This window comes from Neolamprologus multifasciatus, chromosome 16 (assembly GCF_963576455.1).
Source record: "Neolamprologus multifasciatus chromosome 16, fNeoMul1.2, whole genome shotgun sequence".
Lineage (NCBI taxonomy): Eukaryota > Metazoa > Chordata > Actinopteri > Cichliformes > Cichlidae > Neolamprologus > Neolamprologus multifasciatus.
Genome location: NC_140454.1, coordinates 28,368,519 through 28,386,310, shown reverse-complemented (window position 1 = coordinate 28,386,310; position 17,792 = coordinate 28,368,519). Strand labels below are relative to the sequence as shown.

Below are 17,792 nucleotides of genomic sequence, written 5' to 3'. Positions count from 1 at the left end.
GAATGCAAAGTTCAGACACTCCCATATATTGATAATGGATAAGATTATGTGAACGCTCAGTTCCATTAACTGCTTTGTTTTCACTGAGCAGGTATGTATTTACACTAGGTTTTAGATTTATCTCTGTGTTTTTATTTCTTGCAGGATGTTGGGAGTTTGCTAACAGGACACCACCTGTGGCACTCCCATCCTTGGAATTCTTGCAAAACTAATTATGCAATGACATGTGTACACCTCCTCTAGGTGGACTATAACTTGTTGCCTGTTGTCTCTTTGGCTACACTGATGTAGAAACACTGATATCAAAATGTTAGCAAAGTCCTTTAGGAAGCCTGTCTTGCCACTGAACAAAATTCACTTATTTTGTTGTTGTCTAGAAGAATTATATAACGTACCTTTTATTTCAAAGTTTACCAGCACATAATAACTGCACATATTCAAGACTTATATTCAAGACTTTGAGTCAGATCCCATAATATATGTTGCATATTTTTGACTGTTGTTTGATTATTTGTTGAATTTATAAAGAAATCTGAGACCAAGTTTTCAGGGACTGTGAAATGACTAGGTTTACCATAAAACTGTTTGGTTGGCTTGATTGACGTGGTGTTGCTATCCATAATCTCATACAGCTGGGTTCAGATCTGGTGACTGGAGGTCACAGAGGATGATTCATATAATTTTCATCAGCGAGCTTTTGTGCCTTGTTTGCAAGCGTCCACATGTGTTATGCTTCTCTGCTCTTTCATTCAGGCTATTCCTTTAATTGTTCCCTCTTCTGTATATTAAACATACTGTAATTTTGCACAAAGTTTTTACCTCACATGTGCCCTACACATGTGCCCTGGGCTTATACAGTCTATGCTTGCTGACTTATCTTGATGTTCCACAAATAATCAAATTGCTGACGTCACTTGGTTCTATTGTTGGCCTCCAAATCAATACCAAGACAACAGACAGCAGCACCTGTACGCAAGATGAGTGACTGTCGTCAGATGAGACATGTCACGTCTGGTTTCGATATCTGACAAAGACATGTCTGGGCTGTATGTTTTCCACTGTATCCTGTTTGCATGTCTCTTCAGTGTGCTGCCCAGCTGTGAGACAAATTTACCATGACACAACTTATCGAAGGTATGAATCAGCACAGGGAGACAGGTAGGCTAGATAATTCCTTCTGTTTTCATGGCTACTCACCATCACAGAGTTTAATTACTTTCTTTGTTTTTATATTCCTTATCTTTAACAACTGCAAAGAATCTTTTTATGGCTCGAGTTATACCTCCATATAAACTCCAGACTGTGTTTGAATCAACTCAAAGACAGATGAACTGAAAACTGTGAGATTCACAAGGATAAATCCAGACATATTGATTAGTGACAGCAGCCAGCAAAGCAGCCTCCTCAGACTAATGGTAAACAAAGTCTGTTTTCTATCTGGTTCACAAGAACAGAACGGCCACGGTTACTGCTGCAATCCTTTCCAGGGAATGTGTTTAATACTGACACATAAATAGACACTGATGTAATGTATGTAACCTCCCTCTGATCTAGCAGCTGTCTCCACGACATCACTCAGCACATCAGACTGAAGAACTTGTGTCCGACTTCCAGCATGCACTGCTTGAAAGGTTTAAAATATCAGCTTGTTATTTGTGTTCTTTCTAAACTGTGCCTCTAAAGCGACACTGCAATTAATGTATGTACCAGATCAGATCAAATGCTGAGTTTGGTATCAAGTTTGAACCCATACAACCCATTCAAAACAAGATAAAGTTTATCATGTTAACGCTACAGTTTGCTGTCCCATTTGACCAATGCAGGTTTTAAAATTAGATGAATACAACCTCTGATAAACTGCAAAATATGGTCATTCCGGACGATATGAGGGACATCATTCTACAGGGAGAAAAATTATTCACAGTTAGAAAGTATTGAGAACAGTCTTTTCAGGAGTGGATGTCCCAACTAATTTATCCCAAGGTCAGTCTGCAATGCTGAGAGAAACTGCAGAAAACCAAAGCGCTACATCTCAGACTCTACAGGCCTCATGTGACATGTTAAATGTTAAAGTTCATGACAGTACAATTAGAAAAAGACGGAACAAGTATGACAAGTATGGCGTTTTTGGAAGGGTCGCCAGGGGAAAGCCTCTTCTGAACATGGCAGTACAGCTTCAGCATCTAAACAAACCACAACACTTCTGGATGATGTCGTTTGGACACACGAGACCAAAGTGGAGATATTTGGCCATAAATAAAGAGCACAATGTTTGGGGAAAACCAAGCACAGTATATCAGCACAAACATCTCATATAATCTTATATACACTGTTGGCGTGGTTCTGTAGGGCTGAATTGGGCTTGTTTTGCAATCACTGGAGTCGGGCACTTTGCTGTCATTGAATGATGTGAGGCCATCTATCTGACAGCTACAGGACAATGATTCCAAAGATTATGACTGCAGTTCAATTCATAATCCCGAGTGGAATTAATAACAACAATTTACTGAAAGTTATTCTGAGCTGCTTCAATCAATCCAACACCATGTCTCAGTGATCACAGATTTGAACCATGTGATTTTACTGCATCAGCTGAATTTTTCTGCTTTCCTTATAATGATTCACCAGGTCTACCCTTTTCCAATTTCCCCTACCAACAAACAAAGTGAACAGAACACAAAAATAAAGATTATCCAAGAAAAAAACAAAACACGGGCATTAAACTTTTATGATCATCATTAAAACCACACGGATCATTAATAATGCGGAATCTCACAGCTTTACGTTTTCATGTCTGGCTGTGTTCATTGGTGTGGAATGCAGGCAAAATGTATAACAAGCCAACAACTTTTCTCCACTCACCGAAACCAGACGTGAAAGACGATTTATGAGTGTCTTAAATGAGTGTAATGTAATGACCATTTCGTGTGATGTTAATATGAGGCATATGAAAGACCTGTGGCGGATGGTTGGCTGAGCTCAGGCTGTCCTGAGATGTTTGGCGGCAGAGGCCTGAATGCAACTGGTAGAGCGGGTACGGTTGGCAGTGCTCGTCCTCTTCTTCTTCTGAGTCCTCAAGGCCAGGCAAGTAGACGCTGCTGCTGCATCGAGGACCTCCGATGCTGCCGCTGCCACACGAGGAGTAGCTGAGCCGGGAGATGGAGCGGGATGGGATTGTCCGGCTATCTGAGTACACCAGGTCATCTGTGCAAAGCAACCTCTTTGTCACAGGTGTCATTATACCAGCAGTAAAATGACTACAATGCTAAGTATTATAAGTATTATAAGTATTTTTCTTTGATTAGTTATTCATTACAAAGTAGCAAACAACAGTTTAGCACATTATAATTACTTAATTACTAAATTCAACAATTCCAGTTACAATTGCAAATAAAACAATTATTTCTGTTTTATTTGTTTGTTTGAATCTAATTTCTACCTTGTTGTGGAGTTATTTCGAGGTCCAGCTCTTTATGTTGTTCATCCATGATCTGATGAAACACGGTGGCCATATCTGCCTCAGCAAGCATCGACCCCCTCCTGCCTACATCCATGACCATGATGTCAGGATCACCCGGCGCCTGGAGGTAAGAGTGGAGAGTTGTGTGCAGGTTATTCCCTTCGACTTCTGCTGCTTTTCAGGCTCAAGTAGGAGCCTAAATTTACTGCTGCTTTACATTAATTCCGAACAGCATACATTTACAGCAGGAAAGAACCACCTGAAACAGTTCACTGCATTAGAAAATGTGTTCAGTTAATAAATGGACAAGATGTGTCCATGTCTGCACACACAACATTTGGATGTACACAAAAAGGGTTATTGTGGCCAGCTACGAGAATGAATGATGACAGTGCTAATTGACTATGTGCACGTTAGCATATGCTACTTCCGGTGCGGAAACTCCTGTGGGGAGCTTTGTTTCCGGTGTCCTATTCGCGCCCTGTTTATTGTCCAAAACAAGTTAAGCAAATAAATAAATAAAGCGGCGATTTACATTTCTATAGATGTCTCGAGCATTTACCCAATATATCTGTAAATGATGTTCATCGACTTGTCGATATTTTTCCCCCACGCCTCAGGGGAAAAGAGAAAATGGATTCAAATGTTATATTTCTCAGCTGTCCCTCGTTTATCGCGGGTGTTATGTTCTAAAAATAACCAGTGATAGGTGAAATCAAGTAGCCAATTTTATTTTTTGACGGTGCAAAACGTTTCGTGTACATCGTGGACATACAGCACTGCACTTCAGAGTCACACTGCTAGCGATAGATGCAGCGATTCTGTACTGTACAGGAGAGACGGAGGAGATCGTCTGCAGCGATCAGGACGCAGGACGTAAAAAAGCATGCAAACTTGCACTAAAAAATCTGCGAAACAGCGAGGTGAAAGGCGAACCGCGTTATAGCGAGGGACCGCTCGCTGTAATTTTGAAGGTAAGTCACAACATACCCTTCGTAAATACTAATGTATAGAAACCGTTACCAGCAATCATTAATTTTTTGTGTGGCTTTTTTTCACGGTTTGTTAACATGCTGTGTAGGTGTGTACTTGACTAGCTGATATCGACATAACGGGGAAAACATCTGGTTTGACTATTGTTCACCTGTAGTTTGAATGCTGAACATTTGCCTGTTTAAATCATAAGACCAGTCACTATACAGAGATGTGCTTCTGAATGTGGACGATGTGTCTTCTGCTGCAGTTCTGCAGTTCTGCTTGTGTTTAGTGATGTAAACAACTGATCGATCTAAACTCTTTAAACGTCAAAATTGATCATTAGATTTTTATGACACAACAGTGGTGAGTGTTCCCACCTTCTCCTCTTTGTAACTTAACGCGATCGTTCCGTTTTCGAGTTTTGGACATGATTTTGGAGTATATCTTCGCAGTAGCGATTGACCGCAAAGTAAAGCTACCGGAAATGTACAACCCCACATCCGGTCTCAAACCAGGAAGTTAGCATTTTCTCGTGCACAGGGTCAATACAGTACTGTCTAGCCAACACAGACAATGTTTGGCAAAGACAGAGAGCAGAGGCAGATGGTCTTTGTTATGGATTACAACATGCAGATTAGTTTGTTTTGGAGGGATGCTAGTTGTGGTTAGTTTAGTTGTCTAGCCTGTACCTCATTTGACGGTCCTCTTGATTGGCTGAGGTAGTCAACGTCCAGTTTGAAATCAATGGGATCAACAGTTAACCTCCTTTTGACCTTTTTCATCTTTGGAGAACATGAACAACAAGAACATCACCATCGTCAGCAGGGAGGAGAGAGGAAAACGTGAAGAGATAAACCTCTGCCATGACAACAGGCTGTTTGCTCCATACACTCAGAAATGATTGACTTGTCGCCCTTTAATGTACTGCCATTGTAGCAGAACTAACACAAGTATATACCTTCTACTGCTAATTAGCCTGTTATAATAGATTCGTATTGCTTGTAGAGACAGAAATGGACTTTTACTTATGCATGATGACCAAATACTAAGCACTAATTGCTTCCTATGGGGCTTATAGTCACATTTTTTTTCCTTTTAACCAACAATAGTCCAAATACTCAGGCCACTTTGTTAGGTACACTTAGTTCATCCTGGGTTGGACCTCCATTTCTTTTTAGATGATATCATCATATCTCCATCCCATCTCTACTGGACTCAGATGAACTCAACATGAACTCATTATCATGTTGCTGTCATGTATTATAATTGGCTAATTAAAGATTTGCATTAACAAGCAGCTCTGTGTGGCTTTAAGTGTATGTGTAGAGTTTAATACCTGGCTAAAAACAACAAGGCTATAATATTTTAGAAAGTTTTTAATAGGACATACATAACGCTTAAAAGCTCAGGTCTGCAGTAAAATAAATATGATTAATACTTATGTTATTACATTTATATGTTTTTTAAATTTATTCATTTATTTTTGGTGCCGGTGCATGATTCACAGATACATGCACGTGGGTAAATATTTTAAATGAGTTAAATGTAATGCTGAAATGAGAGACGCACACCATGGGTTGTTTGGATCTTCTACGAAGAGGGAAATTTGATTTAAGGGTGCATATCCATGTTCCAGTGTTGACATAGCGTCAGGGTCACTGAGTCTCTACCAGCTCCAAACACTATCTAAACTGAACTGTAGCTTCTCTGAGCAGGCAGAATGTGAGCCGGTTTCCTTACAGTGAAATGGCAGAAGGTTCAATACATTAGGCTGTTTGGAACAGCAGAGGGCACTGTGTCTAAAAGAAACTTGAACGAGGGATCCAGTGAACAGCAGTCTGTTTCTTGTAACATCCATCAAAATTAAGATTCTTTAAGATAAACATATATAGACAAAACTGCAAGGGTTGGAAAAAATGCATCCGGAGACCCAGCAGAGCCTGGGAGTCCTGTCATTTCTCAACAGTCAGCACAATGATTGAAAATAAACAAAGCTTAACTTCTACAGTACACACAGTGTGGTATAAACAATAGTAATCTTCATTTTATGATGAATTCCAGTGGAATCAGTGCCCCCACACCCACCCTTATTTTCTAAACCAAAGGCTTGCTCAGCTCCGGTCTGACTCTTTTATATATGACAGCTTGGTATTTCCCCACTGCACTCTGCAGCCAGTGCTGGCCTGCCCGTGCCAGGCATTCCAGTCCTTCACGAGGGGCTGGCCTAGATCACTAAGATAACCTGTGAAGAAAGCACCTCTGCTTTTTATCAGGAACCAGCCATCAGTGGGAGTCAGTGTTGACCAGCACACACTCGTGCAAAAACTCCATTGATTAAAGAAAAAAACAGCAAACATGTGGATGCAAAATGCAGATTAAACTACAGTAAAGTTGTCTGTTTTGCAGATAAGCTTTGATCACTCCTGACTTAAATTTCCAGTAAATAATAAACAGGATATTGCCTCTTGTTTTAGGAAATGCTCGCAGATCTCCACATGTCACAACAGCAAATAACAAAAGACCTGCAAAGGATTTTCTCTCTGCACACACTAAATTAATTTTTTGTTTTATGATGCACATCAATTGAGTCGCTCCTGTTGGCAGCAAACTCACTTAAACTTTACAACCTGAAACACAGCTGCATGCTGTCTTTTTATGTAATGTGTTAACAGAATAATAAGGCAACGCCCGAAGCTTGTATGTTCTCTCTGTGGATGTTAACTGTAAGTGTGAACATTAGTGAAGCGTCTGCATACGTTCAGTAAGATAATCACCCATCTGCCTGCTTTCCTGGCTGCTAGTCTGCCCATTACATCACTACCAGTTTCCCACGCTGTCAATCTCAATATTGACATCACTACTCTTTGAGCCAATCAGCCTCCACTCTGCGTGGTTTAACCCTGTGCTCTCCGTCATTCTTCTTTTCAGACTCTCAGTTGCTCAACCCGCCTCCTCCCCATCTCTCCCTCACCCGAGTCCCTCAGAGCTGCACCCAAGTCTCAGGCTTCATCTTCACCACCAGCGTCAAGACCACTGGGATTCTGTTCTGCTGTGATGGGTCACCAGTCTACTCATCTAAGACAACAATTTGTCTATCTCAACAAATCATGTTCAGTTCTTTTAAATGATCTCTCCTCATCAAAAGAGGAATGATTGTTGTTCTCTATGAGTTAGCACTGTGATGGACTGCTGACCTGTCCAGGGTGCATCCTGCTCAGTGACAACTGGAATAGACTCCAGCATTGCCTGAGTTGTACAAAGCTTAACAACATGCATAAATGTATAAAATCTACATGTAAGTTGTGACTGCATTGTGAGCTGGACAGTCAAAAATGACTGATGTAACATGGTAAGCCAGCAAGTTATTGCAGTGGTTAGCACTGCTGTTCCACAGGAAGGAGGCTCTGAGTTTAATCTATGAGTTTTAGGAGGAATCTGTGTCTTTCCACATTTTAACCAAATTTAGATCCAAACAAATGTCTTTACTATGACCTCAGAAGGTGTTTCCTCATTTCCATCACTTTTAATTTTCCATCCAACTCTCAACATTGTTCAAACATTTAGTAAGGCTGCCCTTAAAATGATTTCAGATAGTTGTTAAAATCGAGGGGAATCTACTGCTAGTTCTTTTAAAATAAGAAAATAATTTAAAAATGAGCTACCGTACCCTTTGGTGTTGTTGTGAGTCTGTTGCATCCATACTGTGCTCCCCATATGCACCTATAGATAAAGAAGGAAGACATGGCAGTGTTAGAATAACCAAAAAAAGTTTTTTTGTTTTCCAGTGTGCATGCATTTACAAAGATACCATGTGACTGAAACCAGAGTCACTCCAGACTACAGAGACCTCTGTTATTGTTAACCAGTGGCCTTTGACCTTACAGTGTGAACCTTGTTTACAAAGTACAGCAAGAGAAAGCAAAAGCAGAAACACTATGGACTGTGTTTCAGTCCCTCTTTATGAGAGCGTTTATGAGGGAGCTGCATTTTTGCAGTGTGTAACAGTTCCCTCTTGAATACAACACGAGAAAGAGGGAAGAAAATGCTGGGAACAACAAAAACTTTACACTGAGCATAAAAGCAAAAAAAGATGAACATTCATATCTTTAGATTAGTCTTTTAGTTCTTACTGTTAACTGCTGAACTAATTTTGGGGCTTTTGCTACATTTTGCAGAAATTATCTGCAGAAAAAAAAAAACTTGTGACGCACACTAAACTGTGGAAATACAACTACAATAACCTCGTAACATAAGTTACACTTTTTATGTTCTTGAGTCTTTCTGACTAAACCTTCCCTGGCTCTGCTCTTATACTGTTGATATGCCAGTGGCAATGGGAGCCAGATGACTGTGCCAGACTAACCAGAACCTTTAGGTCTGTTCCCAAACCGCTGTGCACACCGCATGTGTGAGGCATTCAAAAACACCAAAGGGATTGTTGTAAATGAACGAAAATGAACCTCTCTTATGTACTGTATCGTTATGCTTACAATTATCATCACAGATGTTCCTGTTAAATGTTAAGGTACCAGTTAAAAAATATATGTATCCAGAATGTAGAGACCACACATGGGGCTGAATTAGGGAAAAAGTAAGTGGGCTCAAATTGACTCCTATTAGTGGTAAAATGGTGAAAAATAGATTTATTTAGAACCGTTAAGGTGAATCAAAATGAAAACAAAACAGGTACTAAAACAGAACCTGCCTTAAAAGTTTCTGTTGTACAATTACAATCAAATAAACACAGCCAGGCAAACAGGTAATGCACAGAAAGCCATCACTGAACAGATTCACTGAACGAGTTTTATATCTTAATGTCAGAAACTTTTTGCCTGACCACAGAATGAGTCCATTACTCATACAAACCCATACAAATCTCTGAAAATAGTGAATAGAAGTTAGAAATGAGCTTTCTGATCATGTTTACAGAAGGCCCGGTGAGTCATTCATCCACCAAATCAAAGCAGAATGTACTAAAATAATGAAAGCACCTTTTGGTTATATTTAAATTTTGGAAATTCAAACATATTTCTGTCTTGTGACAGCATCTGACCTTTTCAGTATACTTACTGTGGACCTCAGGCATGCTCTGTGTGTCATACTCACGAGGCTCTGGAAAACAGAAGAGCAGCGCGCACATGGCTTATTAATTTGCATTTAATTATAGTTTCATATAAGTGATCCGATTCCTGTAATTACTATCACATTGTTCTCCTAATTGCAAATCTAGACGTAATGACATTAGTTTATTAACTTCAATAAATAGCTCAGCAAACTGAGATAATACAGGTAGTCCTTATACTTTCCACATAAAACAATAATCAGAAGCAGCAGTAGCAGCATTAAACGGCAGAGCCAAAGTGAGAGTTAGCCAGTGGACTGAATTAGACTTTTGTATGTGAACAAGACTCTTTTGTAAGTATCAGCAAAGAGTGTGAGGACAGGATGACACCCTCCGAGCTCTGGGGGCCCAGCGGACCATCGAATGCATACAGCAAAAAGACAGTAAAAGAATGTGTGCGTGTGTGTGGAAATGCATGTTGATTTCAGTCCAAGTGGTCACATGCTGAGTTCATTTTAAACATAATACATCTGTTAACATGCATTTTTATGACTGTATTTCATGGCTACAGCTTGCATCTGTGGACACTGTGTGCTAGATTCCACATATATACACGACAAACGTTTTGTCCTCCTCCCTCCACTTTTGCTCTGCTTCTGGTTGGACGAGCCCTGCAGGACCGAATCCTTCAGTTCCAGGCACAGAATGGGAGACATGTGAGTGAATTATCACAAGGCCCACGGGAGCTGCATCGGCCAACCAACTTGCTCTGTATTCCTTCCCAAAATCCTCAGGGGTGACTCAGCGTAAACAGTACCAGAAGTCTCGGCTGTTTCTATATAATTCATCACATTCACTCATCTCCTGGTGTGGTGATCTCAAAGGGTAATCTGTTGTGAGTAATAATGCTTGAAACTGACATAAAGTATGCTTCAAGGATCACTTGTTTCATATGATGTGGGTGTGGCCTCGCAATGCAGCGTGAGCAAGTTCAAAAAGAGAGAAAAAAATGGTTTTGATGAGGCCTAATAGCGTCACTGGATCAGACTTTAAACCTGAGCTGCACACAATAAACAAACAGCATTTTCCTCCACCTTAGTATCTCTGGTAATAATCTCTTGCAGGGCAGAGTTACAATAAGCATCCTGGTCAGCTGACGACAAAAGAGAGATACAGCTGCGAGGAGCCAGAAAACAGGAAAAACAGGAAAGATGGAAGATTAAATCCCTGTGACAGATCTGGCAGCCTGCTAATATTTGAGAAAGAGAGCAGAAACTTTCTTCTGGTGACTTAGTGTCAGAAAAATAAAGACGCTCAGATGGCTGACAAATTAAAGGACAAGGGTGACGTCTTGGACCACAAGATTGGCGCCATTGCAAACACCATAAACACTATTGTCTCAAAATATTCTCTAATTTGCCGTTTTCCTTGATTGAGAGGATCTGATGATTGCAGATGCCCGGGCACAGCATTACTTTCAGTCTGCGTGCATCACTGTGAAGAGCTTGCATTTTGTTGTCCAGTGAAATATAATAATATACATTACAACTCCAATTCTTGAACTCACACACAGTTCACAGATGAGATGGCGATCGTCACGGTGACGTTTTACAAGTCGAGCTGGAGTGATGCATATTTTCCAAGCAGCCGCAGTATAGTATGCAGCTGCTGAATCTCAGTGAAGCCTTTCATTTAGTGGGGATTTCTCATGGTAAGCTCAAGCAGACTTCCATGACTTCGAGTCAGTGCTCTCTGACTCTGGCAGATTGAACTTTTGACCGGCAGCTTCTCCTCAGGGCTTGTAAAGAAATGAATGGAACAGATGGAAATTTCTTAAGATTGCCCCGTCAAAGCCACCTTGACCTGAGGCTTAACATTACAACACATTTGTAACCTTTTATTTGCACTTGTTCGGATATTCATGTAGACATTCCCTACTTGGCAACTGCCCAGAGCAGCAAGTGTTTGACTGCTAATTGCTAAGCAGTTTCTAATTAGTCAGTGGGGTGTTAATCTTTTTGCTTAAAGTCCACCGTGACAGTACGCTGATTGGCAAAAATGCACATTTTCAGCAGCAGAACCAGGATTATGACACTCCAGACATAAGCTTTGTTTGAAACTAAGTAACAAACCAGACGGAAGGTGGATTGCTCACCTCCTAAGTCACTCTGAGAGGGGCTGTGTTCTCCGTCGAACCTCCTGAAGAGGGAACGCATCACCTTGGCGCTGCCGAAGCGCTTGAAACGGGCACGGACGTTCTCATGGTACCACTCCAAAGTACCGATCTTGAGTACTCTGTAAGTGAGAAGAATAGAAGGAATCAAAATATAGATGCTAAAGAAGTCATTCACAGATGAGGTTCATTCTGAAAATGAATGCATATGCATTTTATATTAAGAGATTTTCTTCTATTTCTTTATTAATTAAAGTATAACATTACATGTGAAAAGTTTAAATTGAGAACACATGGTGAGAAATGAGCCCCAAATGAGGCCAATTTATACACTATCCCATAATATCACATAGAAAATGCTTGTGGGAATAATGACTTGCCAGCAAAAAGAGCTGTATTTTGCTCTTTTGCTATAAAACAGCAGTGTGCAGGTTTAAGCATGAGATACATAACATGATTCTTTCCAGACACTGGCCAAGCTCCATTAAAGAACTTTTTAGTATGCAGCTTCATCTGAACAAACAATGGTATCATGGTTCCATATGGAGCTGATTTCAAGCAGGATGTATTGAAATCTATCGCTGCATCCAGCAGAGCCTAAGCAGTAAAAAGGATTTTTTTAATATCTGTTTAAAAAGCAGCCAAACATCCATCAAAGCACATCGAACCTGACGCTTAACCTTTGATTCAACAACAGTTGCCTCAAAGCTCTTTAACTACTGACAGGACATGGGTTGCTCTTTGTTTATTAGTAACCTGAATGTGTTATTTGCTCATTTCTATTCATCTTATCAAGAAAGAACACAATGCCCTAAAAACATAAATTCACTTTTAGAAATGTTGAGCTGCCACAGCAAACCACAACTTGCAAATCAAGCTTAGCATCAGTTCAGGCCAGAAATACACAATCTCAGCTTTAGTCGCTCAGTTCAGCAGATGGAAGAGCTGGTACCCATCTACAAAACCAGTTGGCAATTGTCATGTTGAGCAGTTTGTGCTATTTATGTGTCTTGAACCTGTCAAAAGTGCTGCTCGCTGCAAGCCTCTTTGCAGCCCACCACCTCTTTTCATGCTTTTTCTGACCTACTCTCTGTCACATTTACTATGATTAATGCCTGCTTTGTAGAGTGTCTTGCTGCTGAACTCTCCACCTCTGGCTTTCCATGTATGCAAGTGGAAGGAAATCCCACTGAAAATTAAAAGAGGAATCTTCTTTTGACTTTAGCTTTTTCTGGCTCTAACATATTAAGTGCTTTCCCAGGTACACATCCCAGAGCTCACTGGTCAAGTTATTAAGCATGGTTAAAGGCATGTCAGCACAAAGCTTATGAAGCTTATGGAGACAGTGTGTAGTCCACAAATGACTGGTTTAAAACTTGAACTTGAACTGCATTTATAGTTACAGTTAAATATATGATTTATTGTATTCAACATGACACTTAGTTTGAATGACCACTTTTGAATTATTCTTACACTGGTCATTACCTACCTGGTCATGTGACAGGTGTCACACACCCAGCCATCCTCCTTCTTGTTATAGCGGCCGCAGGACTTGCAGATGTAGAGCTGGCAGTCCAGGCACTGATGCTTGTTGTTAAGCAGGAATGTAAAAGGCTGGAGACATCGAATGCAATGAGACTCAGTCAGGCTGGTCTGGTTCCCCAGCAACTCTTTCTTGGTATCTTCCCTCTCAACCTTGGTCTTTAGATCCCTGAAAACAAATAAGACAACACTATGAAAGGCTAGCATATCCACAAGAAGGCAGACTGTCAACAAATGATCTTCCAGGCCTGGTAGAAGGTTTTATTTCACATCTGGTTCATTTGATATAACATTAACCAATTTACTGTATGACTTATGAATGTAGAAATAGTCGTGGGTTAAAAACATGCAGGTCATTTTCATGCATTTGTAAAGAGACAAAGCAGAAAATGCATGGGAAAATAATGTTATACATACTGTACAAGAGATCCTTGAGAGAATATTACTTCACATTTTTACTCCAGGGATCCATCCAAACTCAGAGGAATGTGGCTTATACCGACTATTAAATGCTTGTGGCACTTAACACACTGATCTCCTATATATTTAGTCAAAGTGCATATTTGGCTTTTAAGTGTGACTGATATACCCATAAACTGCAGATATAATTTATTAAAATTTAGCCCAGATGATTGGTATAAGACGGATAAAGCTAAATCCAGCTGCTGGTCATTAATAACGACATTTAAAATTATATCTGTTAAAATGGAGAAACACTTAATAAATAACACCACTTTCACTTAAAGTAGATACGGGTTAAAACAAGCATACACACACACACACAAACACACACACACACACACACACACACAATTGTCTACATAGTGTAACTATAGATGACAGACAGATTCAGGCAAGAGCTAATATTGTAGCTCCTTTGAAAAATCTATCCGTCTTCATTTTAGATCGGTAGCAGTTGGTATAAAAGTTTAAAGGATACAAAAAGCATGAGACAAATTTGATTTGTATTGAATTTGCTAGACCTCGGGTTTTTGCAGATTTTGAGTAATACTCAGTGTTGGGAAGGTTTCTTTTAAAATGTATTCCATTACAGAATACATGCCCCGAAATGTATTCTGTAACGTATTCCGTTACGTTACTCAATGAGAGTAACATATTCTGAATACTTTGGATTACCTCATATATTATCATGCTGTTTACAACTATGTGAATGTACTATTGCTGTGATTTATTACTGTTACTGAAGGTCCGCGGCTCCGAACCGTAGTGAAGGGACCTCTGACTAATACGGTGGGTTCTGTGTTGGGCTCATAGCCAAAAATTAGCTTTACTTTGTTGTCTGGGTCAACTTTGCTAGCGAGAGACAGAGAGAGGCGTTGAAAGGCTGCTCCAAAGGAACTTATTGTTTTTGGAGGAAAACACGAACACGGTGTACAGTCGAGTCTTAATAGCTTACTTACAACTGGGCTGTCAGGCACTCTTCTTGGCTGCAGTGGTTATTATTATATTTACATGCTTCCAGCTCCCGTTTTTGCTCGATGACAGCTAGTACTTTTCCTTTTTCTCCCTCCCTCGCTCACAGACACATAACGGGTATGGCAGTCCATTCTCCCTGCACCACGGACTACACTGCCTATGATGCTACATTCTTTAGAGCTATACCGGTAGCATTCTGCCTATTAGCTTAGCACAACAACAACAAAAAGGCCTCTCTCACCCAGGAAACACTCAGAGAGAGAGAGAGCGTGTCACCCTGTAACCATGGCAACCGTAACGCTGCCGCCTGGAACAACAGAACGTAGCTGTCAAACAAAACCCAAACAGGCCTGACCCGCGACAATATGAAACAGGAAAGTACCACCGTGTAATCCATTCATTTCAACAAAGTAACTGTATTCTGAATACCACCTTTTTAAACGGTAACTGTAACGGAATACAGTTACTCATATTTTGTATTTTAAATACGTAACGGCGGTACATGTATTCCGTTACTCCCCAACACTGGTAATACTTGAATTGCAATTCTACCAGAATACATTGTGTGATGGACCAAGTTGGAAAAGCAGGAGTCATTAGAAAAATAGGGTTTTCATTTATTTAACCCCAAAAATTATATTTACAAAAGTAACAAATGTTGAAGTCATAAAAGAGGTAAAAGAAACAAAACCCAACTCCGTCAAAGAACTGCAAACTTAACAAACCAAACAACTGCCCAAACAAACACAACTGACCTAAACAGGAAATGACACACAAGGGTAAATATAATGGCTGATTAGACCACTATGACACACGAGTGGTAACTAAACAAAACACAATCATAAACCACAAAAATGATGCAGCATAGTCTAGTTTGTTAACAAACTAAAGATCAAAGAAGAGAATCAAAAACCACTAAACCCTAAAGTCAAATATCTAATCAAATACAAAAGCTTTTTTTAATGAAAGGAAATATACATTCTCCCCTTCAGCAGGAAGTGGTGGTGCCGTCCATTTATCCCTCTTTGTATTTAACAGCTTCAAACCCTGGCCATCACCTTTTGTCTGGCAACTCCCAGGGATCATGGCAGGTAAGAAGTAAAAGAAACAAAGGTTAGTTAAAAATCAAACAAAGCAATGAACTGGTATGAATAAGTAAACTATATGTGCACGCTTACAAATAGAACAAATGTATCCAAACCACTTATTGGAAACTAAAGTGTGTTATTGTGTTCAAATGAAGAAATGAAAATACACAAGAGTTACCAACTTTAGAGTGTGGAGATGGGTTTGGCCATCACACATTGTAACACTGGTTACATTCAGTAACTGTGAACCATTTTATGCTCAAGGACATGACAAAACAGACCTATATTCATATCTGTGTGAAATAGCCTCCATGTCATGTGATCAGTCCTTCTGCAGATTGCAGTTCTTGACAGTCCATATCCAACATCTAGAATAAGACACTGCAGAACTACACTAACACACACCTTGACTTTGTTGTCTTATCAATCATTTCTACACAATACAAAAAATCCTCTTGCTATTATTGGTTGAGGTCATAGTAAATAGCCAACTTGTAAATGCTTCTAACTTACCTGCAGACAGTTAAAGTCATAAGACAGTTGGCTTTTTGTGTTTCATTTATGTGGTTGATCATCTTCAGCGGTCTGAAAAAAAGTCTGCTAGGTCATTCATAACTTTGTTCAGTTGTACTTTGGTTTATCAAAAATCTTACGGCAGAACTGGACTTCCCTCACGCCATTTCCAAAACACTAAACTCATGAATCCTATGGACCATTAGCTGCTGCTGCTTTGGGTGGATTTTTGTGTCCCTGGACACCATCGGACAAAGTTCCCCCCTTTGACTCAAGTATTTATGCTTTGCTAAGCTAACCATAGCCTACACCGCTGAGTCCGAGACAATTTAAAAAACACATTTCCCCCCAGATGTTCAAATAATAAAAATGTAGCTGTCATGAAAGAGATTTGAAGGTTAATTTCTAACTCATTGCTCACTTTGTGTTTTTATAGCTGCAAAAACAAACCTCATACTGCTGCATTAAAAAAAGATTTTATGAGTCAAATTCTGGCTGACACGAGTAAAGAGATGGCTGTCAGCACATGGATGGCAACACATAGCTTTATTTGGCACCTCTTTTTAAATAATCATGTCAGCCTGCTACACTGAAAAACCAGTAACGTGAGAAAATACTACTAAGTTTCTAGAGTTACTCGATGAGGAAAATGTTTCACTGTGACTTTTTTGTCAAAATTACATCGTAACTGCTGTAATTATCAAACTTTTGATATTGTTATTGTTGTAAAGTTTTAATCCATTTTAACCTTCTTCCTGTTCAAATCTTTCCTCTTCTCTGTGTGGCTTGGAATCTGCTTGCATGTGTGTTAACAATGACTTCATTGCTTTGAGTCAGATCATTTTGTTCTGCAACGTTTTTAATTCAGACATTTGCTGATTGTTGGATAAGTAACAGCTTCACTCGGTGCTGAAGGATGCTGACAGTAGTGCAATGGAAAAATTCAGATAACAACTCCCAAATGTCACACAGCATGGGTGGAGTCTGGCAAAACACCCGCCGGGGATGAGAGGATGCTTATTGTTTATTAAAGATTTATTTTTTTTAAAGGCCATGCTTTTTAAATTATAGCCCAGCTCATTGGGATGAATGGGATACTTTGTAAGCCTCTTTTAACCTTTTGCAGAAACAGCTGTTGGCCACTAGCAGTGCGATTTAAAAGTAATATCTCTTAAATCTACCCTCCTCTGAAACATGAAATCCCACAAATCTGGTATACAAGATGCCCTTCTATGATTTCAACTACACATGTGTGCTGTAGGCAACTACCATACCTGCCAAGCACCAGGGCATGACTTGCAAAGTCAACTATCAAAAGACAAGTGCAGCAGCATGCAAAGAGGGGAGGATAGCAGAAGTTTATAAGTGGAGCTCCCCAAAAACTGCAACAAGATTTTTATGTTCCAATGACTGATGAAGGTCGTGAAAGCACAAGAAATTATCACTTTGCAAGTTTCTATGGTAATTATTCAAAATTACATCAGTTAATGTTTTTTTAATCTACTTAAGGGCAATGGAGACTTTCAGCAACAGCACAAA

At 39.8% G+C, this 17,792-nt stretch overlaps 1 protein-coding gene across 3 annotated transcripts in view; it reads right to left on the bottom strand.

The window, feature by feature from the left end:
- The window catches only part of mlphb (melanophilin b), a 51,465-nt gene that overhangs the window by 16,430 nt on the left and 17,243 nt on the right, over positions 1-17,792 (bottom strand). For 2 of the 3 annotated variants that reach the window (XM_085134948.1, XM_085134947.1), the window contains exons 3-9: positions 13,163-13,384; positions 11,656-11,795; positions 9,509-9,550; positions 8,106-8,158; positions 5,128-5,220; positions 3,440-3,581; positions 2,957-3,204 (exon numbers count right to left, since the gene is read on the bottom strand). In XM_085134948.1, coding sequence (XP_084991074.1) covers positions 2,957-3,204; positions 3,440-3,581; positions 5,128-5,220; positions 8,106-8,158; positions 9,509-9,550; positions 11,656-11,795; positions 13,163-13,384 — 940 coding nt within the window. The remainder of the gene's footprint in view (positions 1-2,956; positions 3,205-3,439; positions 3,582-5,127; positions 5,221-8,105; positions 8,159-9,508; positions 9,551-11,655; positions 11,796-13,162; positions 13,385-17,792) is intronic. The other variant, XM_085134949.1, reaches the window with a different exon arrangement.